The sequence below is a fragment of the Lissotriton vulgaris genome, chromosome 1_1 (genome assembly GCF_964263255.1).
Source record: "Lissotriton vulgaris chromosome 1_1, aLisVul1.2, whole genome shotgun sequence".
Lineage (NCBI taxonomy): Eukaryota > Metazoa > Chordata > Amphibia > Caudata > Salamandridae > Lissotriton > Lissotriton vulgaris.
The window spans coordinates 2,111,875,364-2,111,901,115 of record NC_141685.1 but is presented as its reverse complement, the minus strand read 5'-3'; the positions used below and the strand labels follow the sequence as shown (position 1 = coordinate 2,111,901,115).

At 45.9% G+C, this 25,752-nt stretch overlaps 1 protein-coding gene across 1 annotated transcript in view; it reads right to left on the bottom strand.

Moving 5' to 3' along the window:
- The window catches only part of LOC147751672 (tetraspanin-11-like), a 1,044,069-nt gene that overhangs the window by 752,627 nt on the left and 265,690 nt on the right, over positions 1-25,752 (bottom strand). Inside the window, exon 2 of the mRNA XM_086939141.1 lies at positions 13,691-13,788. Coding sequence (XP_086795267.1) covers positions 13,691-13,777 — 87 coding nt within the window. The 5' untranslated portion in view covers positions 13,778-13,788. The remainder of the gene's footprint in view (positions 1-13,690; positions 13,789-25,752) is intronic.

Sequence of the window (25,752 nt, the reverse complement as noted above, 5' to 3'; positions counted from 1 at the left end):
GATGAGTGGTTCCAAATTCTCCTGGGGGGATCGGACAAATAGGATGATATCATCCGCATATAGGGAGATTAGAAGAGGACCCGTTTTGAACTGGAGACCTCTGTTCAGTTGTCTTTCCTGGAAATGGCAAACTAGAGGGTCCAGAGGGAATATGAAGAGCAGTTGGGAGATTGGACAACCCTGTCTGGTGCCACGGGTGAGAGCGAACGAAGAGGACAGTGTGCCGTTCAATCGAAGCCTAGCGGTGGGCGCGGTGTATAGCAATGAAGTAAGGTCAATTAATCCCTTAGGGATACCCAAATTTCTCATCACTGACAAGAAAAAGGGCCACTCCAAGGAGTCAAAGGCTTTTTCGGTATTGAGTAGAACAGCAGCCGCAGGGAGCTCCGGAGCGATCCTATGTATTCCCACAAATAATGTTTGCAGGTTTAAAGCTGTCAACCTATGGGGGACAAAGCCCAACTGAGTTTGGGAGATAATGCGGTCCAGCAACAAGGCTGATTTCAGCGTAATGATTTTAGCCAAAATGTTGTAGTCGAGGTTTAAAAGTGATAACGGCCTGGAAGAGCCCCATAGAAGGGGATCTTTCCCGGCTTTTGGAAGGAGGATTTTTACAGCCTCACACAAAGTTGGGGGAATTTCCTTGCATTCGAGTGCTTCACTATTAACCTCTAATAGGTAGGGGGCTAATAAGTTCTTATAGGTTTTATAAAAGATACCAGTAAAACCGTCTAGGCTCAGGGCCATCAAGCCATTCATGGCATCTATGACGCTACTAATTTTCTTGGCGGAGAATGGCTCAGCCAGAAACTGCTGCATGAACTTCTTGAGCCACACCATAGCAATCTCAGCAAGGTAGTCATTAAGGTCTCCCTCACTATGTGTCACCCGTGTTGTGTATAATGTGTAATAATATGCTAAACATGTATCTTGGATATCTGGGGTACCAGTTAGGGTCTTCCTGGTTGAGGAAGGGATGCAGGTGATGCATGAACGCCCAGCCAAGGGTCTCAGTAGCTGCGCCAATGTGTGGCCAGGTCTGTCACCCTCCCCATAAAGCCTTGCAATGGCATACTTGCTTACAAATTGAATCTCACGCTCTGCAGCTTCTCTGAACTCCATCAAGAGTGTTAGTTGGTGGCTGAGCCGAGTGGGGTCAGGCCTTGCAATCTGATATCAGTCTAGCATATCTAATTGCTTCTCAATATGCGCAATCATACCCCGCAAATTTTTCAGTACCCCAGAATGCTTACAGATGCATACTCCGCGCATGTAGGCTTTAAATGCCTCCCAGAGTATGGCCCTCAAGCGCACTGAACCTTTATTCAGTTCAAAGTATTCAACTATGGCCCCCCAAAGTTCTGAGCTAAATACCTCATCCCTCAATGTCTGTCTGGGTAATCACCACAACCTCTCACAGCCCTCTGGGCTAGGGACACATACTTGCAATACCACTGGGGAGTGGTCAAACTATGTGCTAGGGAGATGCTCGGATGCCAATAATCTAATCTGGGCCAAGTACCATATTGGGTGGCGTAGTGGGTGTACGCGGCATTTCTTCTGGGTTGCGCTGACGCCACACATCCACCAGACCAACAGAATCGCACATATCCAGCAAACATGGCGCATGCAGGGTTTGGTGTCCAACGAGTTGGGTGCACTATCCCACGCAGGGTCCAACAGGCGATTAAAATCTCTACCCATGCATATATATCCTGCATCTAGCTGTAGGAGCTGTGTGTGAAGGACATGGAAGAACTCTGGGCTATCGACATTAGGCGCGTATATGCAGATAAACACAATACAATGACCCATCAAGTGACCCTCCACAATCGTGTATTGACCCTCATTATCAATATGTGCTTTTAAAAATAGGAAGGACAGACGTTTATGAATCATGACAGCCGTGCCCAGAGCATATGTGCTATACCCTGCAAAGTAGCGATGCAGTCCCCAGCCCGACGCAAAAGTGGTGGTGGCAGCCTGTAAGAATGCAATGTCCACCCTGTGTCACTGTGCTTGGATGTGTAGGGCTTTGTAAGTGTGGATCAGCATCTTGAATTGAAGTCTCTGCTGAATGGGGAGCCAGTAGAACATTTGAGGTGGGGGTGACGTGGGCTCATTTTGAAAGGTTGAGGAGGAGTCTGGCTCCTGAATTCTGTATAGTTTGCAGTCTTTTCAGGAGCTGCAACATGATTCCTACGTAGAGTGTGTTGCTGTAGTCCAGCCGGCTGGTGATTAGGGCTTGAGCGATGGTTTATCAGGTGTTGATGTGGAGCCAATGGAACATCTTGTGAAGCAAGCAAAGAGTGACGAAGCAGGTGGAGAAGACTGAGTTGATCTGGTTTTTTATGGTGAGCTTGCTGTCTAAGATGATGCTAAGGTTGTGGGCATGGTCTGTCGGAGTGTGTGAGGGTCCTAGTTCAGAAGCCAACCAAGCGTCGCTCCACAGCGAGGTGTTGTTTCCAAAGATGAGCACTTTCATTTTGTCTGTGTTGAGTTTAGGTAGTCGTCGTTCATTCAGTCGGTGCCTTCTGATAGCAATAGGTTGAGCTGGGATTGGTCGGCATAAGATATGATGTTTAATCCATGGCTTCTGACGATGTTGGCCAAGGGGTGGCCATGTAGGTGTCGAACAGTAAAGTGCTGAGGACTGAACCTTGAGGGATGCCGCAGATGAAGTTTTTTTTTTAAACACTTTATTGAGGTCGTTGAAGCAATCCACAGTAGCAGCAAACAGATATATACCATGTACATAGGAATAGCAGGTGTCACAATCAACATAACAAGGTGCACATGGAAGTGTTCATTAGGATCGCATATTAGAATATCGTGTATGTAGCAGTGTAAACTTTTTCTGATAATGCAACAGGTATGAGTAAATGCCAAAACAAAGTGCACGAAAATTAAAAGGAAGATAAAAAAAACAGAAATCACATTTGTTATCTTGCGAGAACAGCACATCAATTCAGCTAGTGTGACAATGAGCATTACTATTGACAACAACCACATTATAGCTAAGTCTGACGATGTCCTGTACCACCCTTCAAGGATATGTGCAATGAACAAGAGCAAACCCACGCGGTTGGTGACAGAAGGTGTCGCGGGGTGGACCCAGCACAGCACAACAGCTAGCAGCCACAGGGAAAAAAGACCCTCGTGCCAGGAGAGGTGAGGAGATCCCAGCCCACAATCACCAGGCCACAGCTCACCTGGGGAAGGAGCGTGCCGCAGCGAAGTCAACACCAAAGCGGGTTCAAAGAAGGAGGACTCCACGATCTAACCCACCCCTGTCGGAGTGTTGGGATGTAGGGATTGAGAAGGCGCCTCCTTTGCCTTCCCAGCAAGATATTGGCGATATGGACCCCAGATGTCCACTGGACGGGAGGAGGTTGGGAGCATTTCCGAATATTCCACGCTGTTCACATTACAGTGCGCCACACTTCTGAGCCATGATATGACTGTGGGAGCGCGCCGCGAACACCAAAGCAGCGCCACTTCTCTTTTGGCCAGCAGGAAGCAAATAGACGCCAGCTTGCGACTTTTGCGAGGAAAATTGGACACATAACCCAGCAGGGCAATCTCAGGCGTGACAGTCAATGATTGATCCAGCATTTCACCAAGAGTTCTGTGTACCTCAACCCAATAGGTGTGCAATCTCGGGCAGGTCCAGGAAAGGTGTGCAAAGTCAGCCTGAGGGGCGTTGCATTTGGGGCAGGTGTGGGGTCTGTTGGGGTCAAATCTATGTGCAAGCGCCGGTGTGTGGTAGAGCCTCCGAAGGAATTTAAAATGTATGAGCTTGTGCCTGTATTCATGGAGACCTCCCTGGTCATGACACAACACGCCTCCCATTGATCGTCCGAGATCTGTGTGCCTATATCAAGTTCCCATGCGGAGCGGACTGCTTCATCAGACGAGGGAAGTGAAAACAAGCACAACTTGTAGAGTTTGGACACCACGTGAGCCCCTGATGTATTCTGTATGATGTGTGTAAGGGCCGGTTTATCATCAGGCGGGAGAGGGAATGTTGTGAAAGTAGCTCTCAAAAGCGCCCGCACTCTTGTAAGTACAAATGTATCCATAAGGTACGATCAGTGAAGCGGGGGTCTTCAGTTATAGTAAAGGCGTGGCCATTGGGGAACAGGTCGCCAATCGTGTGCAGCTGGAATTTCGATAGCGATCTGCGTATCACCATTTTGCACGTTATAGGGAGCCAGTGGGAATTAGGCAGTGGGAGGGCAGAAGAGAACAGCATGTCAACGTGTAGCAAGCGCCTGAGTCTGTCCCAAGCCCAAGTCGTTGTGGTGAGTGGGAGTATGTCATGTGGTTCTCTGGGGAGGCCCTTGGGAAGTATCGTGGCGAGGTTCATCGGGAGCGCCGCGTCAGCCTCAGGCCTCAAATGTGGAATTCTGGCGTCAGGATGATACCAAGGGTGTGCGTATGAGCACTGAGCGACCAGGTAGTAAAGGTAGAAATCCGGGACCCCAAAGCCACCCCTCTTGTATGGTATAGTCAGTGTGCGCCAAGCTAGTCTTCAGCGTTTCCCCCCCCACACCAATCTTAGCAGGGCAGTGCGCAATTGCGTAAAAAAGACCTTGGTAAGAGGAATCGGAATATTATTGAAAAGATACAAAAACCGGGGGAGAACCACCATCTTAACAATGGCGATGCGCCCAGCTATTGACAAAAGGAGACGGAGCCACCTGTCGGTGTTATCCTCCAGAAAGTCGAGGGCTTGTCCGTAGTTCAAGCGGATAATAGACACGGTGTCAAGATGTATATGTATCCCCAGATATTTGACAGATTCCTCACACCACTCCAGCGGGAGGGAGCAGGGCCATTGCACCGTGGCGGGGTGAGAGGAAACAATTGTGACTTGTGCCAATTGACTCTGAGGCCCGAGTATTCGCCAAAGCGTGCAATCTCAGATAGCAGGGGTTGTAGATTGGCCTCCGGAGTACGGACATATAAAACCATATCGTCCGCATAGAGCGAGACCAATAGAGGGCCAGTGCGGAATTGAAGCCTTCTGTGAAGATGTTTTTCCTGTAAGTGTCGCACCAGGGGGTCCATTGCCAAAATAAAGAGTAAGGGAGACAAAGGGCATCCCTGGCGGATACCTCTGGAGAGAGTGAATTTGTCGGTGAAGGTGCCGTTTAGGCGAATGCGGGCCGCGGGAGCAGTATAAACAGCTCCACAGTCGCGACAAACATTGCGGGCATGCCCATCCTTCGCATCACGTCCAAAAAAAAGGGCCATTCTAGAGTGTCAAAAGCCTTTTCCGTGTCTAAAAAGACCGCGGCAGCTGGGGTGGCGGGGTCGATTCTGTGTAGAACCAAAAAAATCGTGCGAAGGTTCAGTGATGTTGACCTCTGAGGGACAAAGCCCGACTGCGCCGGCGAGATAATGGTGTTAACCAGCAGCGCAAGCCGCATCGCTAATGCTTTGGCCAAAATCTTATAGTCCAGGTTCAGGAGTGAAAGTAGACAGTAGGAGCTGCAGACCGTGGGGTCGCGTCCTGGTTTGGGCAACAGTACTATAACCGCTTCGCGGAGCATCGGAGGAAGAATACCAGATTCCAGGGCTTCGGCGTAGACTTCCATAAGTATGGGCACTAGTTCTTCCTTTTATGCCTGGTAAAAATTGGCCGTGAAGCCATCCAGGCCGGGCGCCGAGGACCCCCTTAGGGAGTCAATCGCCTCCGTAATCAGTTCCGGAGTGATGGGATGGGCCAAAAAATCTTACATGAATTTCTCTAGGAACACCATAGCGATTTCATTAATGTACGGCCCTGAATCGCGATACTCAGCCGTAAGGGCAGATTTGTAAAGATGCCGATAGTAAGTCAAAAAGGTGTTGCAAATGTCGGGGGTAGTGAAATGATGGTCGCCCTGCGCGTCTGCTATTTCAGTAATATATGCCGCTTGTCGGGGAGGGCGTAGTAGCTGAGCCAGCAGTCTGCCCGGCCGATCTCCCTCACCGTACCGGCGCGCCGTATGGTATTTGCTCAAATACTTCAGTTCTTTGTCTGCCGCATCCCTGAACTCTAGAAGCAATTCGTGGCGGTGCGCCTCGTGGCCCGGGGAAGGGTCAGCAAGGATTACAGTCTCAACGGCCAACAGTTCTTTTTCTAGGCGGGACAGAGTAGCACGGATGTCTCGCAGCGCCCCAACATGTTTGGTGATGCACACCCCCTAATGGTAGCCTTGAACCCCTCCCATAGCGTGGCCCAGGTGGTCACAGATCCAGTATTAAGTTCGAAGTAGTCCTCGATTGCAGAACGAACCCCCTCCGTGAAGACCGGGTCCGCCAATGCCCTCCCAGGGAACCTCCATTGTCGTTCGTAACCTCCCAGCCTACGGGATTGCGAGGGACAGGACCACGGGGGAATGGTCTGAAAGAGTGCGGGGAAGAGTGCGAAGATCAGTGACCCAGCCCGCTAAGCCCGGAGAAAGTAGCCAGTAATCTATTCTGGTGCTCGTGTTGTGGTAGCTGGAATGGTGAGTGAAAGCAGGAGAGCCAACGTGGAGCGTGGCCTCAATGTCCAGAAGTGTGAAATGAGAGCAAATGGACACCACTGCTGCACGGGCAAGTGGTATGCGATCTGGGGAGGGGGACGTGCTATCTCTACTGGTGTTCATCAGCAAGTTGAAATCGCCCCCTAGCGCCAGCATTTCTATGTCGGAGTGCAATAGTGTGAGATATAGGTCCTCGAAACAGGCCAGGGAGTCAATATTGGGACCGTACACCACCGCAAAAGCAATCCTTTGGCCAAACAACAGTCCAGAGATCAGCGCATACCTGCCCTCATTATCAATTTTACTATTTGTAAAGACAAAGGGGATCCGTTTATGGATTAGAATTGCCACTCCATGCGCATATCTACTGTAGCATGAAAACACTCTGTGGGAACCCCAACCTTTTGCAAAGGGGGCTGTGTCCGCCTAAACCATGTGAGTCTCCTGTAGAAAAAGAACATCAGTTTTATGTCTTTCAGCATATTGCATAACCTGTTTCCGTTTACGGGTGGAATTCAGCCCACGAACATTCCATGTCATTAATGTCAGACTAGAAGGACCAATATGTAAACCTATCCGGGCCATAACGTCAGATCAAGGACTGTAAGCAAGAAGTGGTCATTCAACAAGCCGACTCCATGCGTCTCGCAATCAGACAACAACGAAAAAAAAGGGATACACAAAAAATACACACATCCCCTCCCCCACCCACCACCCAGCCTCCCAGCACCCCAAGAGAGGCAGAACCCAACTAGCTCCTAAACAACAGTGCAGAATGACAATAACTAATGATACAAAGCTTCTAGACATTTCTGCAAATTTAAGCGTAACAAGCCCCAGAAGAAAGAGCAAAACACGTAGGCATACGCCATGGGGGGAAGCAACGCCATCCCCCGAGCGGGCAACCCAACAGCACAAAATTGGAGATGTTAGCAAGTATGGAAACCGGATGTGTCGGACCGCCCCATCAAACCAATAAGCAGCCATGTCTGGAGTGTCACAGGCAATCAGCCCCGGCCAGTGTCCTCAAATAAATCCGCGCTAGCTTGTGTGTCCGGCTGCGGCGGAGAGTTAGGTCTGGAGCCAGAAGCCGAACCCGAACCCCGTTTATATGAGTGGCAGAAGTCTTGGGCCTCAGCCGGGGAATCGAAAATGCGGAACCTGCCATGAATGTCGACTTTTAGACGGGCTGTGTAAAGCATGCTGTATTTTAATCCGAGATTGCGGAGAGCTGCCTTGACACTGGTGTACTTCCATCGCGGTTCTTGCACCATCAAAGTGTAGTCCGGAAAAAAGGACAACTTGCTCCCCTACCATTGCACCTCCCCCATCTCCCGTGCAGCTCGGAGGGCGACATCGCAGTCTCGAAAGTTCATAATCCTGGCGATGATGGGACGGGGTAGTTGCCCCGTACATGGTTTAGGCCCCAATGATCTATGAGCCCTTTCCACCACGAAGCCAGCCGTGAAGGTGTCCTTGCCGAACAGTTCAATGAGGAGCTTCTCCACAAAGGTGTCGAACCGGCCCGTGGCAGTTGTCTCCGCCACGCCAAGGATTCGAATATTATTCCGCCGGCTCCGCGCTTCTAAGTCCTCATTCTTGATGGCCACGTCTTTAAGAATCTTCTCGACCCGTTCCAGTCGTTTCAGAGCCTTGGAGGACCAGTCTTCCAAATCAGATATTCTGGACTCCGCTAAGTCCAGGCGCCGGTCATGGGCCTGAACCTTGGAGCCAATGTCCGACAGCTTTTTCTCCAGGCTATCAAAGCGAGTGTCCAGTGCCTTAAAGCCAGCACGCATCTCCCCCATCAAGGTGGCCATCATGGATGTTGCAGCGCCATTGTCCTGTGCCCCCTGTGCGCCTGGAGCCGCACCCGGAGGGGAATCAGCGGCAGGCAGTGGTGTTTTATCAAAATTAAGCGTCCTCTGGGCCGGGTCCTTCTTTCCCATCGCTGTGGACGTGAGGCGGGGCCGCAGACGCAGCGACAGTGGGGGAGAGCAGGGATCAATGGTAAGGCAGGCGAACAGCTGCAACCTCCACCAGGGCTAGTGTAGGAAAAAAAGTGTGTGGCAGGCATGCAATTAGGCCTCAGATCAGGGAAGTCAGTACAGTGAAGCGTGAACCAGACACAGGCAGCAAGATGGAGCGCTTCCGGGCCTTCCCCACGTGCGGGTCTTCACCTCCTCAATCATGGTGGAGTACTGAGGAATCACGGTGTCGCACCATAGGGCTGCGCAGGGCGTGTATCACGGAGGCACGGCGGGGCCGCTGAGCAGTGCCGGAGATCGCCCTCAGTCCACCCAGCAGCCGCGTAACCCACCCTCTCCCGAAAGGCCCCACAGGCACCACCCCAGATCCGCGCGAGCCCGTAATCCAGGCCCCGGGTTCCCACACACACTCGGGCCGAAGGCCCCAGCTGCAGTCGGGGACCGGGGAACAGGGAAACGGGGACCGCGCAGCAGCAGCGGCGTCCGCGCCAGCCCAGCGGGGAGGAAAACAGAGGGGGAGGGGGTCACGACCGCCAACGGCCAAGCGGCACTCACCCGGCGCTCCAGCGCTGAGGGAAGATGGCGCCGATGCCCGGAGGCCTCAGATCCCCTCCGCCGTGTTCACCGTGTCCGGCCGCTCCCGCGGCTCGGAAATGGCTTCCCGGCAGTCCGCAGTCATCCGGAGGAAGGTCCCGACATTTGAAGTGACCAGGGGCTCCAGTTCACATCCCCGCTAGCCGTTTTCGGGCGCCCGCCCGGAGGAGCTTCACTGCGGAGCAGCCATTCCGCTTGCCGCCGCGGCCACGCCCCTGCCGCAGATGAAGTTCTCAGGTTCTGAGGTGAAATCTGGTAGGTGGATTATCTGGGTACTTCCAGTGAGGAAGAAGGTGATACATTTCAGTGCATCTTCTTGAATTCAAATGAGGAGGAGCCTCTTGATACGTTTGTGGTGGGAAACAGTGTTAAAAGCTGCTGGAAGGCCAAGGAGGATCAGGGCAGCCGTATCTACCTGGTCAAGGAGGGTTCTGATGTTGCCTGTGGCAGCAATTAGGATGCTTTTGGGGCTGTGGCTGGTGCAGAATGCAAATTGGGAGGGGTCTAGAAGATTGTAGTTCTCCAGGTATTCCATCATCTGGTGGTTGAATGCCTTTTCAAAGACTTTGGCGTGGAATGGGAGCAGAGAGATGGGAATTGTAGTTATTGAGTTCGCTGGGGTCAGCGAACGGTTCCTTGAGAAGGGGTTTGACCTCTGCGCGTTTCCATACTTTGAAGAAGGAGGCCGTGGTGATGAATGCGTTAAAGTTGGTGGTGAGCTTGTTGCTGATCATCTTGCTCACAATGTGGAAGATGTGGTTGGGATAGTGGATGGAGTTCATGATGGCTGTGGTATTTTGAGTGGTGAGTGGTCCCATATGATAAGAAGGTGGTTGAGGTTTGTATCTGTGGGAGCAAGGAGGCTGAGGATGTCGGTGGTGATAGGATGGGGTGTGAAGTTTTTGTAGATGGTGGAGACCTTGTCATGGAAGACGTCTGCCAGAGTGTTTTCAGAATTCCTGGGAAGGGGTGATGATGTTTTCGGTGGCTGAGGGGTTGAAGAACTCTCTGACAATGTTGGAGAGTTCTTTGCTGTGGTGAGAACTGGTTTCAACGAGGTCACCAAGGGTGCTCCTTTTTGGTATTTTTCAGCAGTTGGTGGCGTTGGTTGACAGATGTTTTGAATTGGGCTCTGTCTGTGCGTTCCTTGCAGGTGTGCCATTTTCTTTACAGTCACTTGCAGTTATGTTATGTAGGTTTCAGTTCTGTAGTGTATCAACTGAACTGTTTGGAAATCTCTTGAGTTTGGTGGGCTTGATGGGGTTGACTCTGTTGGCACAGTTTGTGATTCAGGCGGAAAAGTTCTTGACAGCCTGTTTTAGGTTGGCTGCAGTGTTAGGGTGGGCGGTGTTGAGGACGTCGGTCTCTGATACTTTGTTCCAGCTGCAGTGGGAGATGCTAAGCGTCTTGGTGGAGGTGCCGGCGGATCCTGTGAGGGTGAAGTAGATGTGGCATGGTCTGTCTGGGTGAGCTTGGTGACATTGCTGTACTTGACTCTGTCACTGGCTTTGAAGATGGGGCTGTGTGTTCTGCGATGTTTTTGGGGTTGGTGACAAGTTTGGTAGGTCCGATGTTGTTTATACATTCAAGGAAGTTGGCAGTGTTGGTGTCGCTAAGGTTGTTGAGGTGAAAATGGAGCTCTCCGAAGAAGATGTAGTGCTTGGAGTCACTGGCGAGCGGGCGATTAATTCATTGATGGCGTCACAGAAGCTGGGGCGAGGTTCAGGGCGTTTGTAGGCGAGGAGGCCTCTGATGGTGGTTTCGCCGTCAGTATGTATCTGGAAGTTGAGGTGGTCCATGATCGGGGTGTTGTCATCTGTGGTGGAGGTGCAGTGGATGGTTTCTTTGTGGATGCTGGTGATTCCACCTCCATGTTTGTTGATGTGGTCTTGGTGTACTATCTTGTAGCTGTCGGGTGTCAATTATGCGATGTCAGCCGCTGATGCAGGGTTGGCCCAGGTCTCAGTGATGAAGATGACTTCGGGGTGAGGAAGTTGATGGTGTCCCAGATTTTGGTGGCATGCTTGAAAAGTGATCATGTGTTGAAAGGGAGGCATTGGAATTGCTTTGAAGTTGTCATGGTCAGAGTGGTGGTGCTTGTTGTGCTTGCAGGTGCTCCGGTGTTGCAGGAGATGAGTGCCTGAAGGAAAAAGGTGCTACCGTTCATCATGGAGAGATGTGGCAGCAGTTGTTGTTGCAGAGTCGGGCTCCAGGGTTCGGAGCTCAGCTGCTGTGTATGGGTGAGTAGTAGGAGATACAGGGTTCCCGGCATTGGGTGCGTTCCATGTGTAATAATATTTCAGGCCCTCACAACACAGAAGTATGGACAAAGACGTTTTTTGTCAACCATCTCATTATGTGTCTGGAGTCTCTGTAGCCTACTAAATGCTTTTTGGTCAAATGATACTTTGCCTACTTGGCAAGCTACCATGTATGGAAGAAATATTAATTATGTTCAATAAGATAGCCTGAAGCTGCTAAAGTAGTTTTTCGTTGGTAGCTGCTAATCGTCTCGGAGGTAGTTAAGTGCTCTCATAGGAGAGGTGGTTTTGTAAGTCATCTGGGAATAAATCCAGACATACAGTTCTGCCCCTTTGTAGTAAATCAGGATGACCTGCCACAGATATGGAGGCATAACATTCATTTCTGCTTTAATTTAATTGTTAAGAATATAATTTAGAAACCTTTAGCTATTTTTGTCTAGTATCTCCTCATGTAAGAGTGTGGTTGGTGCGCAAGTAAGACTTTAAAATAGTCTTTATGGATTCGGCTGCCTTTCTCTATTTGGGGCTGGGGGTATATTGCTTTATCGGTACAAAAGCCCTTTAATACCACTACCCATTAGTTTAAATGGTGTAAAGTGGTCACAGTTTAGCTGCTAGTGCCAAAGTCATACTTCATTGCAAAAAGTGTTCTTTCTGTATGCGTGAAGCTGGGTAGCAAGTAATGGTTGTTTATTTTGTTATTATTGCTAATGTTGGTTGGGCAAATCTTGTTAAGGATAGCTTGTAAGAATCTCAAGGAAATGGATTGTAAACACGTGCAGTTTGGAGTATCCCTTCTAGGAAAACATTTTTTTTGTGCTCATTTGTTAAAAGAGGTTGTATCAACAATTCACATTTGCTGACCTATTTGGTTGTATTATAGAACCTGAAGAAACATAAAGAAACCAAATGTGTTTAGTAATATAATTCCAAAACAATTATTTTAATATTTAGTTGTCATATTTAGAATAACAACCATATATCCAGTGGACACAGCATAGCATAAAGAATCTATTGTCTGTGATTAAGGTGCATGGTGAGACTAATAATGATCTTCCACAGCATAACAAACTCATGTTCACATATATGTACTTAATCTCATTCAAATCGCATACTTACCCTTACTTACTTGTAGTCACACCCTTGTTTTTCGCAAAGCCATGTGGCAGGTGACAATATATGTATCAGTACAATCACTAACTCAAAGTTTGCGTGAAGAACACACCATTATGTGATGCATTTAGGAAAGCCTATTGTCAAAAAATGAGGAATAATCATCTTTTAATTTTTGTTCATTATTATTGTTATTAGGTATCAATATAATTAATAATAATCATTGAATTGTCATTCATTACTATTGTTATCAAACACCAAGATAATGAGTTTGTATCAACATATTTATGATCTCTGGTGCAGGTATTTTGAGGCTTTTATTGTTCAATTATACAGGGTATTCTTGCTAATTGGAGTAAAGGAAAATACAAAAGTGTTATATCCAGTCTAGTTGAGTTAGGTTAAGAAACTGTGGACTCTCTGCTTTGATAAGGATATCGTTTTGAATTATCCCAGCTGTGTGGGTGCACGGAGTTTAAGCAAGCAGTGTGGGGTGTGAAAGAAAACATTGAAGTTTGAGAACTTCATGGAAAAACTGGTCTTGCCTGGTTGTATTTTCATTCCAAATATTAAACTGAGTTATTATGATATCAGTCTGTTAATCAACAACCGGCTGGTTTACATGCCTGTCTGTCAGTAGGATGGAGTGTTTGATATGAGATATAGTTAATAAAAAACTTCAAGGACAGAAAATATATAACGATCTTCATTGCAGAGAATAAACTCTTAACAGCTCCCAGTGTCTAGTGCAGTAGCAAAAACACCTGCAAAGAAAATGATTTTCTGAAGATCAGGGAGCATGTCAAGAGAAAACCAGAATTTTAAGTTATAACTCCAGGTCAAACATTTAGTGCACCAGCATATAGAACTACAGATAAGAACAAGCACTATACAGACATAAGAATCTATTGAAGAGCAATACCTCCTAATGGCAAATTTAGCCACCGGCTGATGGCCCCAAAGAGAAGAACATGGGCAATAGAGGGGTGCAGACTCCATAGTAGGGTCACATCAAGATTACTGCTTGCCTGCATTACCATTTTAAATGTATTCATATCCTGCTTAAATATTAACTCCTTTAGATTTGAGGCAAAGTATCAAATAACTTTTTTTTAAAGTTGGATCTACAACACTTTTTTTAGACAAACCTGATAACTGCAAATGTTGCTTGCTGTTTACACATGAGGAACAGAAATAAAATATGTGTACTTACCCAAAAGAGGAAATTGAACACGAATAAAAGATATTTGAGACAGACTGTTGGGCAATCATCGTCTTCCTCTTTGTATAAATGTGTCATTGTTTAAAGACCTGTATAAAAAACATAGAACATTTACAAAACGGTTGGATTGAGCAGCAACAACACATAATTCAGTACAAACTTACAAGCACTACACAACGGTAGCTAGGTCATCAATTAAGAATCAATCTATCTATCTATCTATCTATCTATCTATCTATCTATCTATCTATCTATCTATCTATCTATCTATCTAACCAATGAAATTCTACTGATTACAGTGACGTCCTGCTTAGGAATTGTAATAATATGTTACTTTATATTTAAGAGTACCTTAGAAAGTCAATGGAAAAACAAAGGTGAAAGGGAAGTTATAGTTAGGTGAGAATGTCAGTTAAAACATATTATTTTAAATGGAAAGGAACACTGAAATTCATTACCTACAGTTACCTCAAGTAACTATACCTCGAGCACTAAAGAAAGTATAACGCCTGCCCTTACATGTACAGTGTTGTCATCAATGATGTCATGTCAGATGTTGCAGTAATGTTATCAATGATGTCATTGAACATGTTGTAAGTGATGTAATAACTGAGGTACTTTGCAGTGCATGGCGAAGGCGCAAGCCAAAGTTACTTAAGGGCTTAAGACTGTGCATGGCATGGGGTTGACCGCAGGACCAGGTCTATGTCATGTGACAATATAAAAGGTGCCATTTTAATTAATATACATCCACCTGGAGGGAGGGGGAGATATAACCTCATGTCCAGCCTTCCAGATAAAAATAATTCACACCACAGGTGCTTGTGTAATCAAAGAGAACACATACTAGTGTCCTAGGTCAACTGTAGGTAACCAATAGATATGGATGGGTCACCTCACCCACTTCTTGGTGCATGCTTTATCATAGATGGCGATCCACACAAGGTAGGATAGGTTCTACCCTGGTAGACTTGACCAATATACAGGAGCTGAGATAAAATTAACAGCATAATCGCAGGGATCAAGGTAAATTACAAATATATTGGGGTATACTCCAATAGGGATTTCCTTTTAATAGCAGAGTAACTCAGATATGATTAAAAAGGAACATGGATTGTTGATGGAATACAAAGAGCCATATTTCCACAAATTTCTTGCCTACAAGCTTTGTCAATTTGTCATGCCCATGCGGGTCAATGCCCTTCTTCAGGGTTATAAAGGGGATGGTGTCCCTGCCTAAAGCCCCCTCTATCCGTGCAATACATTAAGGAATGCAAATAGCAATTCACATTGCTGACCTGTTTGGTTGTATTATACAACCTGTAGAAACGTAGAAAAAACCAAGTTTGTTTTGTAATATAATTCCAAATATTTTTTTTAATATTTAGTTGTCATACTTAGAACAGCAACCATACACCCAGTGGACACAGCATAGCATAAACAATCTATTGTCTGTGATTAAGGTGCATGGTGAGACTAATAATGATCTTCCACAGCATAACAAACTCGTGTTCACATATATGTGCTTACTCTCATTCAAATCTCACACTTACCTTTACTATGGGTTTCCTAAACATCAAGAACATGACGGCGGGCTCTGCCCTGTAGTCACACCCTTGTTTTTCACAAATCGATGTTGCATGTGACAATATATGTATCAATACAATCACTAACTCTAAATTTGCGTGAAGGAAATACCATTATGTCATGCGTTTAGGAAAGGCTACTGTTGATAAATGAACAATATTCATCTATGCATTTGTGTTCATTTCTATTATTAGGTACCAATATAATTATTATTATAGCCTATATAGCCCTCCGTGGAGGGCTATACCGGCTATTAAAGGCCCTCTCCAGCGTTAAAGGCCTGAGCCAAAGGCGAGGGCCTTTAACAAGGGAGAGGGACTTTAATAGCGGTATAGCCCAGCTACGAAGGACTATAAGTCTATTAGAACATTCTGCCACTAGAGGGTAGAATGTTCTAACAAAAAAGAACAAAGCCTTTTGGGAGCGTGAGGGGATTGGAATCCCCTCAGGCTCCTTGAAGCCTTTGTTCACATCCAGAGCTGTGAACAAAGAAACATTGGAATGTTGGAGCTTCAGGCTTATACCAGCCATTATAAGCTATGGTTTCAATGGAGCTCCCAACATTCCAATGTTCTAATAATCATTAAATTATAATTTGTTACTATTATTTTTAAGTACCAACATAATTAAGGTACGCCTGTTTCAGATAATTCACTCGTTCTGGCAAACATACACAGTGATTTGTATGTTGAAATGGGTGCTGATAACTTGTCATGTAAAACTATTAGCGTGCATTATTCAATGAAATTTGAGCCCTTCCTAGATAAAATCTGAGTGGTTCTTATGGCCAGCAAACCCCAAGACCTGCCATGAGCCATTATTCACATAAATTAATTGGTAGTTGCGACATGACTCATGAACCCCTTGCCAGCTCAACGCTGCTTCTGCTGTGCTCCCACTGACTTGTTCCTTCTGCTGCCTTGATTTTTTTTATTTCTCTGCTGTTGTACCCTTTCTGTGCTTGGTTCCTTCTATTACCTGATTTTACAGCCCTTTACTGTGACTTTTTCTTTCTACTGCCACGCTATATCTGCCATTGTCAACCCTTAATTGTGCCTTGCAACTTCCACTGCCTATTATTTCTGCTGTTCTTTCTGCTGCCTCGCTATCAATGTTGTTATTGCCCTTTAATTTTGCCTTGTTTCCTCTGCTGCCTATTATTTCTGCTGTTGTGGTTTGCATAATTGTGCCATGTATCAAATCAAATCAAAACCAACTTTATTCGGTTTTTCATAGTTGTAGAAATACCATAAAAGTTCATATAATACATTTTATACATTTTTAACAGTTTAAAAATTGATTAGAGTTTAAAATATGGTTAATAGTATACAATAAAAAAAATGTGTAAAAATCTCAATTCATAAAATTATGACCTTAACATGCAGTTTTTACAGTATCTTCATCAGTCCTTGATTAGGCAAACAAGAAAATTCATCTTTTTCAGAGATTTGAGCGATGACCAATACAGAATTTAAAAAAGCGCACCATTGCTTTTGCTATTTTTTCATCTTCAAGATACTGGAGCGCCAGATATGCTGGACGGCATTGGCGCAAGCCCCAGTTTTTCAGTATGGGCATTAACCAGCGCCTTTGTGGTATTGTGTAAAATTTACAGAATAGAGTTGTATGTATGGTTGATTGTATCGAGACAGAATCACAAGGGCATGAGGTTGATTTTGATGACCAATCGTTTTGGGTGGGAAAACAGACCATTAAATGAAACATATTAAATCTAAAGCGCGTCAGCAACAATTTTTCAAATTGAGTTAATCTGTACATCAAATAAGGTTCAATGGAAAACACAGTCTGAGCTAATAAGCCCTGTTGAACAGACGGTTTCTCTATCTCTCTTAGGAGGCGTACCTGTCCCAAATGTGCCAGGCATGCTTTTTTTAAATCCGCCTTAGAGATCTCTGTTAACGTTGGCGGATCTACCAAAAAATTTTCAAATCCTAAGTCTGTTAATAAAGCTTTAACATATGTTAACCATTTTATCTTGCCACAATGATCAAGTGTCAGAATATCTTGTATGATTGATCTTGTTAGATGACATTGTTCAGTTACCCAAATTTGACGCCACAGCATTACTGGTTGGGTTTTTATGGTGTCTGATATATAGTCTGTGCCCAACTCTAAATGACAGGCATATGTGGAAGAACTCTTCGGTACACCAAGTAAGTATCTTAAAAAAGAGTTTTCTACTTTTTGTAATTCATCCACATTCGCAAGACCCCATATCCCAGCCCCATACGTGGCAGTACTAACACATTTGGCATTATATATTTTTAGTAGTTCCAATGGTGGTCTCTGGCCCAGTCTTTGTGCAAACGATTTTAATGCTGTAGTTGCTCTTAGGAAAGCCAGTTTCCTTGCATTAATCGCTGCCTTCCACTTAAACTTTTCATCAATTACAATTCCCAGGTATGGGTATGTTGCAGTTCTGTCCAATACCTCCCCTTTTACAAACAAACTTCTAGTCTTTGCAATTTTGTTCCCCGCATGCATGGTGTATGTTTTTTTTACGTTCAGGGTCAGATTTAGACTTGACATGAAGGCGCAATATCTATCTAGCGCTCGCTGCAATTCGACGGGAGTTCTTGCTAGGATAACCGCGTCGTCGGCATATACCAAGGCTGGTATCTGCCGACGACCAATTGAGGGGAGATCTTTACTTCCTTCTAGCATTGCGGCCTCTAGCCCATTTGTGTACAGGGTGAATAGAAAGGGGGCCAGCACACATTCCTGTCTGACCCCCTTTTCCACCCTAAAGCTATCCGTAAGCTGTCCTTTAGTCCCAAATCTCACTCTTCCTGTTGTTCCCGTGTATAGTTCCCAAAGGAAAACTACAATCGGGGGGGCGACACCCATTGATAAAATGATATTCCATAGCCTTGAGTGCACTACACAGTCAAACGCTGCAGATAGATCAACGTATACCATATGTAGCGCAGTCCCCTTGGCCTCCACGTATTTTCCTGCCAATAAAGACAGGTTTAATGCTTGGTCTACTGTACCTAGCCCCTCTCGGAACCTGTATTGTATTGCCGAGATGATGTTCTGACTAGTTGTCCACTCCTGGAGTCGGTCGAGAAGAATCCGACCTGCCATCTTCCCGAGCGAATCCAGGAGAGAAATAGGTCTATAACAAGACGGGCTATTTCAGTCCCCTTTTTTAAATATAGGGACCAGTATCGACGTTTTCCAGGATTCTATTAAGCCCTCTTCTATAGTGGCATTTAAAACGTTTGTTAGTAACGGGGACCAAAGATCTGCTTCATGTTTAAAAATGTCCACTGGGACCCCATCTGGGCCTGAGGCTTTGCCTATTTTCGAGGATTTTAGTGCTTTTGGTACCTCGTCTTGTGAAAACTGCAATGTTATTGGGTAGGTGACAAGGGACAGGGGATTTATGTAGTCCATACCCCGTATATTCCCTTCACTAAAAACTTCAGAAAAATAATTCACTCATTCACGATCGTTGATTGCAACATCAATGGATGGTAGGTCGTCTCTGTCTGTTAAAAAAGGGGATCTAATTACTTGCCAGAAAGTTGCACTGTCTTTTAGTTCTGAACTCCTACTAAGACGCTCCCATAAGTCAGCTTTTAGCTCTTGTTTTCTAGTTTTTAGAGCTAAGGCGTATTCTTTTCTTAGTCTGATAACCTCCCCTCTGTCTCTCTTTTCCTTGCTTAGGGCTTCCTTTAGTTTCGAATATGCTTTTGTACAGGCCAGACTAAACCAGCCTTTTTTCGCCTGACCTTTTTGTTTATGAGATCTAGTGAGTTCTTTCCTTATGTTTTGAGAAATGGTGTTAAAACTATTCAGAACTTCTCTAGGTTTTACCCTATGGTCAAGACAGTTTAATATGTCTGCCTGGCTTTGCTTGACTATGTTTGCAGTTGCAGCTACTTTGTCAATGTTTCCCCATTTTAATGTGTAGCCATTCAAAGATCCTATTTCGAGCTCTTGCTGGTCTAAGATGTTCATAGTATCGGGTTTTTTTGGAGATTTTGATTCGCGTAAAGCGACAGTATTTGGGAAGTGGTCGCTCAATGGATTTTTAATTACTTCAAATAGTTCTATATTTGGGCCTTTACAAGATGAAATCAGTATGTAATCTATCAGGGTCATTAAACCCCTGCCGTTAAATGTTGGCGAAAAGGCTACTGGGGAAGTCTTTAACTGATTGGCGAATCCCAGTTCCAATTCTGTCATAATCTCGTTCATTTTTTCACCTTCACTCGAGTGTAAGAAGTGTGTAATACTATTACCACCATCCTCATTAATTCCACACTTATCAGTGTCATTATTTCTACACAGATGAAGGTTGAAATCACCACCCCACACTATTGTATATGACTTCTTGATGTACTGTGCTCGTAGATCTTGAAGGACTAGGGAAATCTCTGAAAGAAGGTTGATCAAGTCAACAGTGTTCAGATTATTGTAAAAATTTACTATTGCATATATCTTTTGTTTAGAGCTCTTTAGGACAATTAGCTGGTAGTTCTCTTCCAATTTTAAGGGGAGGAAGTCCTCGTTATATAAAGTGTTTGCAATATAGGTCACTAGACCACCACTACATCTGCCAGAGGGTGATTTTTTGGCTGCAGAAATAAAGGTCTTATATCCCATTATATGTATTGGATCAATAACCCAAGTTTCCTGAAGGCAGATGATGTTACTCAGGTTAACCTGATTCAGGAAATTAGGGTTTGACTGTTTGGCAGAGAGGCCGGCGATATTCCAAAACGTAAAATGTACTTGGGAACTAGGTAAATTAGGACTAAGAGGAATTCCTATCTTCGTTAAATTATCCGTTGTCCTAGGATTGGGAGGGACTGATGGTTGGGTAGTCAGATCACCCGTCCTACCTTGGGAAAAAACTGTAGTGGTATGTTTTCCAGGAGTAAGTGTTATATCTTTCTCCAGTGTATCTGAGTTTTGACATATTAGTGATTCCCCCGTATTTGGTGTGTGTACATTTACCCCATTAAACTGGACATGATGCAGTCAGTCATTGAAGTCCAAACAGGACAATGCGCTAAATCTGTTATGGGTCGGGATACTGTAGGAGTTGGCTGATGCTGCGGCAACTTGACGCCATCTAATGTCTCTGTGCTCATAGTGTGGATTTGAGGACAGGTAAGGATGAGTTAACAGGTGTAAATGAGTTTGGCCTGGATGCCATTGTGCTGGACCATTTAGATAATCGGATTTAGGGTTCTGGTGAAAGAGAGGAAAGCTGCTTTCAGATATTGATCATGGAAGGGAGTAGTCGGATTGGTTACCAAGGTGGGATGGGTTGTGATCAGATGTCTATAAAAATAGCCCTAAGGGAGAAGGGTGGTATTGAATTCCCAAGTAGAGGGGGAAGGCGCCCTAGCCAATGTTTTTTCGGACCAATGGGGGTTCTTAAAATTAACAGTTATACAATCCCCCTCAAACTTTTTCTTCAATGGACATATCCATCCTACTCTCTGGGTGTGAATAATTTCCCCTGAGCATTCTATAGGAAAGTTACAGTTGGCTATTAACCAGGGTAAGGTCTTATTTTTTAATGAGGAGGAGGTTTCATCTTGATCATACCTAAGTTTCGGGACATTAACCAAAACTAACACGTAGGCCCCACACTCAGGTGGCAGAGTAATGTGTGGAGGAATCTGCCTTGAGTTATAGGGCTGTTCATGAGGCATCTGTTCATAAGGCAACCGGGGCCTTTGAAAAGTTGGCATTGTGTCGCTAGCTTGTTTAGGTGTCTTTCTTCCACTTTGAGATGTTAAGTGTGTCTTCCCTGACTGCGTGTTTGTGATGTGAGTGTTCGTCTCAGTAGCGGGAGTAGAACTACTAGTTGGTGCAGATTTATTTGTGGCAGTTTCTTTACTTATAGAGATGGTGGGTTTTGATTTTACTACATTGTCTGAAGCTTAGATAGCCTTTGGTAAAGAGGGTCTAGATTTACTAATGCTTGTCTTCACACCTATATTAGTTTTTGGAGGGGCACTAAAAACTTTTTTATTGTAGGCTGTTAGTTCTTCTAGCTGTTTTTCAATGCGGGCAAGCCTAGATTCGATTTGCGACATAAAGATGCTTAGAAGGTCGCCAAATATTTCGACTAATTGGTCGTTTGCTGTAACTACAACAGGCTTATCCGTATGCACATTGGGGATCCCCTGAGTATCTTTGCTTAGTATCTCTATGGATGGATTTACCCCATTAGAATTTAGATGTTTAGTTATGCCTTTCTTGTGTTGTCCTTTTGGTGCATTACGTTTTCTAGCGGCAAGGGGAACAGATTGGAACGTTTGTTTTGGTTGCTTACGAATAGCACCCTCTCGCCTGACAGTTGCATTTGTCTCGTTGTTTTCCACTAATAGTTCTGGTGTAGATTCTATATTTAGGTCTGGTGTCCTTTCTAGTTCACTGCTCAAATCAGAGTCAATTAGGGGATTGGATGCCGATAGGTTAACTTCATTGGTTAGAGTATGAAGGTCAGCTCGGGTTTCATGAGTACAACTTGTGTGTGAGTTTTTAGAGTTGACTGGTGTTCTTGCTGATTTAATACTCCCAAGAGAAGAACGTTTGGCAATCTCTAGGTCATGCGAGACCCTACCCTCAGTGAGTGAGATGCTGAGTTCAATTGCATCGTTAGTCCTTGTTATGAAACTGTCTATTGGGCCAATCACAGATGCCCCTCCCGCAGCTGTCTTGCTTCTACTACTTCTAGTAGACATAATAAGATGGATGTTATTATTTGGGACAAAGTGTTACAGGGGCCCAATAAACACAGCACAGTGTTGTACAAGGCTAGTAGCCTTCTAATATAATACCAAATACAAAGATGGTAAACAAGAACAAAGTCTAGAAGCCCTACTTGAAGAAGAAATGAAGATGTTATGGAGGTGCACCCGACCCGACCTCTTCATCCTCTGAGGGCCTCAGAGGGCCCGCCCTTTGCCCGGGCTTTGCCCGGCGTCCTGCGAGACGGGGGTGGCGTTGTTTTTAAGCGCCTCCTGGCGCGCAAAGCGGTGTCAGGATGCCGCTAGGGCTGTTGGGGATTGTAGTCCTCTGCCCCGCCCACTCTCCACTCGGCGGCCAAACTCCGCGATGGTGTCAGGAGCAAGGCGGTGGGAGGCGGGCAGGCAGAACCCCGTGGCGCAGTCCCCCAAACAGCGAGTGCACACAGGGGAGGATTCTGGCAACAGTTCGGCAGTGTAGCAAAGTTTAACAAAGAAGCCCCCACTCGACCGGGGTGGCGTTGTTTTTAAGCGCCTCTTGGCGCGCAAAGCGGTGTCAGGATGCCGCTAGGGCTGTTGGGGATTGTAGTCCTCTGCCCCGCCCACTCTCCACTCGGCGGCCAAACTCCGCGATGGTGTCAGGAGCAAGGCGGAGGGAGGCGGGCAGGCTGAACCTCGTGGCGCAGTCCCCCAAACAGCGAGTGCATGCAGGTGAGGATTCTGGCAACAGTTCGGCAGTGTAGCAAAGTTTAACAAAGAAGCCCCCACTCGACCGGGGTGGCGTTGTTTTTAAGCGCCTCTTTGCACGCAAAGCGGTGTCAGGATGCCGCTAGGGCTGTTGGGGATTGTAGTCCTCTGCTTCGCCCACTCTCCACTCGGCGGCCAAACTCCGCGATGGTGTCAGGAGCAAGGCGGCGGGAGGCGGGCAGGCAGAACCCTGTGGCGCAGTCCCCCAAACAGCGAGTGCACGCAGGTGAGGATTCTGGCAACAGTTCGGCAGTGTAGCAAAGTTTAACAAAGAACCTACACTCATATTATCTCGCTACAACCGAATCATACAGTTGTTTAGTCTCACACAACAACGTATGACAGGGTACTCTCACTCCTCTGGGAATAATCAGATCTTGACCTTTGGAAATCCTGATGGCGCTTGACAGATCTGATGGGCCTTTGCAACCGCCGTACGAATGGAGCTGGGGTGAAGTGAGGCAGGAGTGGAGTTCCCTGGTGCTCCTCTCTCAGTCGCAGGAGGGATGTCGCCATGTACTTTTACTGCTTTGTGATTTCTGCTGTTGTTATTCCTCAGTAATTGTTGATTTTTACGCTGTTGTTGTGCTCTGTTACTGCCCTGCTACCCGTCCACTTTTTCCAGCTGTTACTGCTGCTGTGTTTTTTGTCCCAACTTGTGTTTAACCCACCCATTTCCCTCCCAGGACCTATTTAATGGAGATCACAGGATGGCCACATCCTGGCACACCAAAGGCACACCCCTCTGCGCCTGTCTGCGCCTGTACTGCGCCCAGCGGCAGAAACCCTGGATCTCCCGTCACCTGCAACTACACCAAGGCCGAGCTCAACCTTGGACCCTAGATCCCAAAACAACAAATACTGCTGCACCTCTCCACGTTCAACAGTAGGACCTTTCTCATGCCACCATTGTCTCCGGCAACACCGGGGCACCCGTACACCCAACTGCTGCATACCCAACTGCAATTGCGCCTGGATAACTCCACTGCCACTTGCTAAACGCCCGATCACTCTGCAAACATGCCACCGAGATCGGGGGCACCTTCACATCCCTCACCCCGACGTTGCTTTCATCACAGAGACCTGGCTCAAACCTGCATCTGCTGCCAACATCACCATGACCATGCCCAATACTACAGGATAGCACACTGGGATCAAATTAACAAACACAGAGGTGGAATCGCCATCATTCACAAAGAAACCATCCAGTGCACCACCGCTGCAGCATACATCACTCTGATAATGGAACACCTCAACTTTCAGTTCACAACAGAAAGCAAAACCACCATTAGAGGAACCCTCACCTACAGATCTCCAGGACCCCTCCCCAGCTTCTGTACAGCATCCACGAATTCATAGCACCACGAGCCATCAACACCAAACACTACATCTTCCTTGGAGACCTCAATTTTCACATCAATGACCCTAACAAAGCCAACTCAGCCAACCTCCTCGAAAGCAGGAACAACATCTGCCTCACTCAACAAGTTACCAACACCAGACACAACACGGGACACATGTTTGACACTATTTTTACAGCCAGCATACAGAGTCAAGTACAGACATTGCACAGAGCTCCCTTGCTCACACCCAGCATTCGCCGAAGCAACAGTGGAGGACACTTTTTCTCCTACCTCACCGCAAAGCCCTGGAACAGCCCCCCACCCTCTACCCCCGAACCTCACCCTCTATTCAGGAATTTAGAAGTGAGCTCAAGACCTAGTTGTCAACTGATTCCATCAGAGCAGCATGTCTCTCAGGACCTGGACACTCTTCCGGGCAAATAGCGGAGCTTTACAAACCCTGATTTATTGATGGCTTCATCACATCAATAGCAAGTTCTCAGTCCCTCTTTTTTTCGTTTGAACACGCTGACATTCTATCAACAGAGAAACCCAGAAGGTGATCTATGTAAGTGCCTATAGCAAGTAATCATTCAGCATCTGCAGTTTAACTCATCAAGAGTAGGGTAATACAATATTGATGTGTAAATAAGAAACCCTCCTCCTCATTATTTAAATACCGGCCCTGAGGGATGAGGTCTCTTGTGCCTCATAGAGGCTCAGGCAGGGAGGCGCTCCCCTATAAAATACATTGTGCCGCCTCAACCCCCGGGGAACTGGCCCACCCCAGGTTTGTTTTTAAAGCACCAGAGCAGCTGGTTTGTAGACTTGTTTTGTTTTTACCATGGATCCGTAAATCCTCCGCGTATTTGGGGTAAACATTCTTTTAAATGTTTTTGGCCCCTGAGTGGTCCCTCTCACTCAAGGCTTTGCCTTTCATGAGTCATGGCCCCTGGCCACATTCAACAATGGTAATAAATAGCATATTACACTCTGGATTTCTGTGTGTGTGTCTATATATATATATATATATATATATATATATATATATATATATATATATATATATATATATATATATATATATATATATATATATATATATATATATATCACCACTGGGTAGGTATAGTCACAACCACATTTCCACAGAACAAGCATTTTTTTTCCTGTGACTTTGGCACTGTTTAACAGATCTTCACAGAACTTTCCATCTCATCTACCGAAGCTCCGCCCTGAAAAGTTTCAGGGTGATTCATCAAGCAGGGGCAAAGAAAAAAGGGTGGGTGGTTTACAGCAATACTGGAAAAAGTGCTGGATGGAATTACATCATATTTGGTTGAAAGATAGATTTTGGTCCTAAAAGCGTGCTTTTTGTGATTTGATGTAAATCTGTTTAAACGTTTTTGAGAAATTAAGGTTACAAAAAGTTGTTATTTCATGTCGTGGAGGATTAGTGGAGCCCACAGATCTCTAGATAAGATCTGATTGGCTGCCACCATGTCAACACAGACGTGGTGGCCGTCCTTTTAGGACTCAGAGACCCAGTCCCCTGTCCGGTTACAAGACTAAAAAAAACATATGGGGAAGGGTAGGGATGCCCTGTTTCTAGAGGCCTGGTGAGTAGAGTGTAAGACAG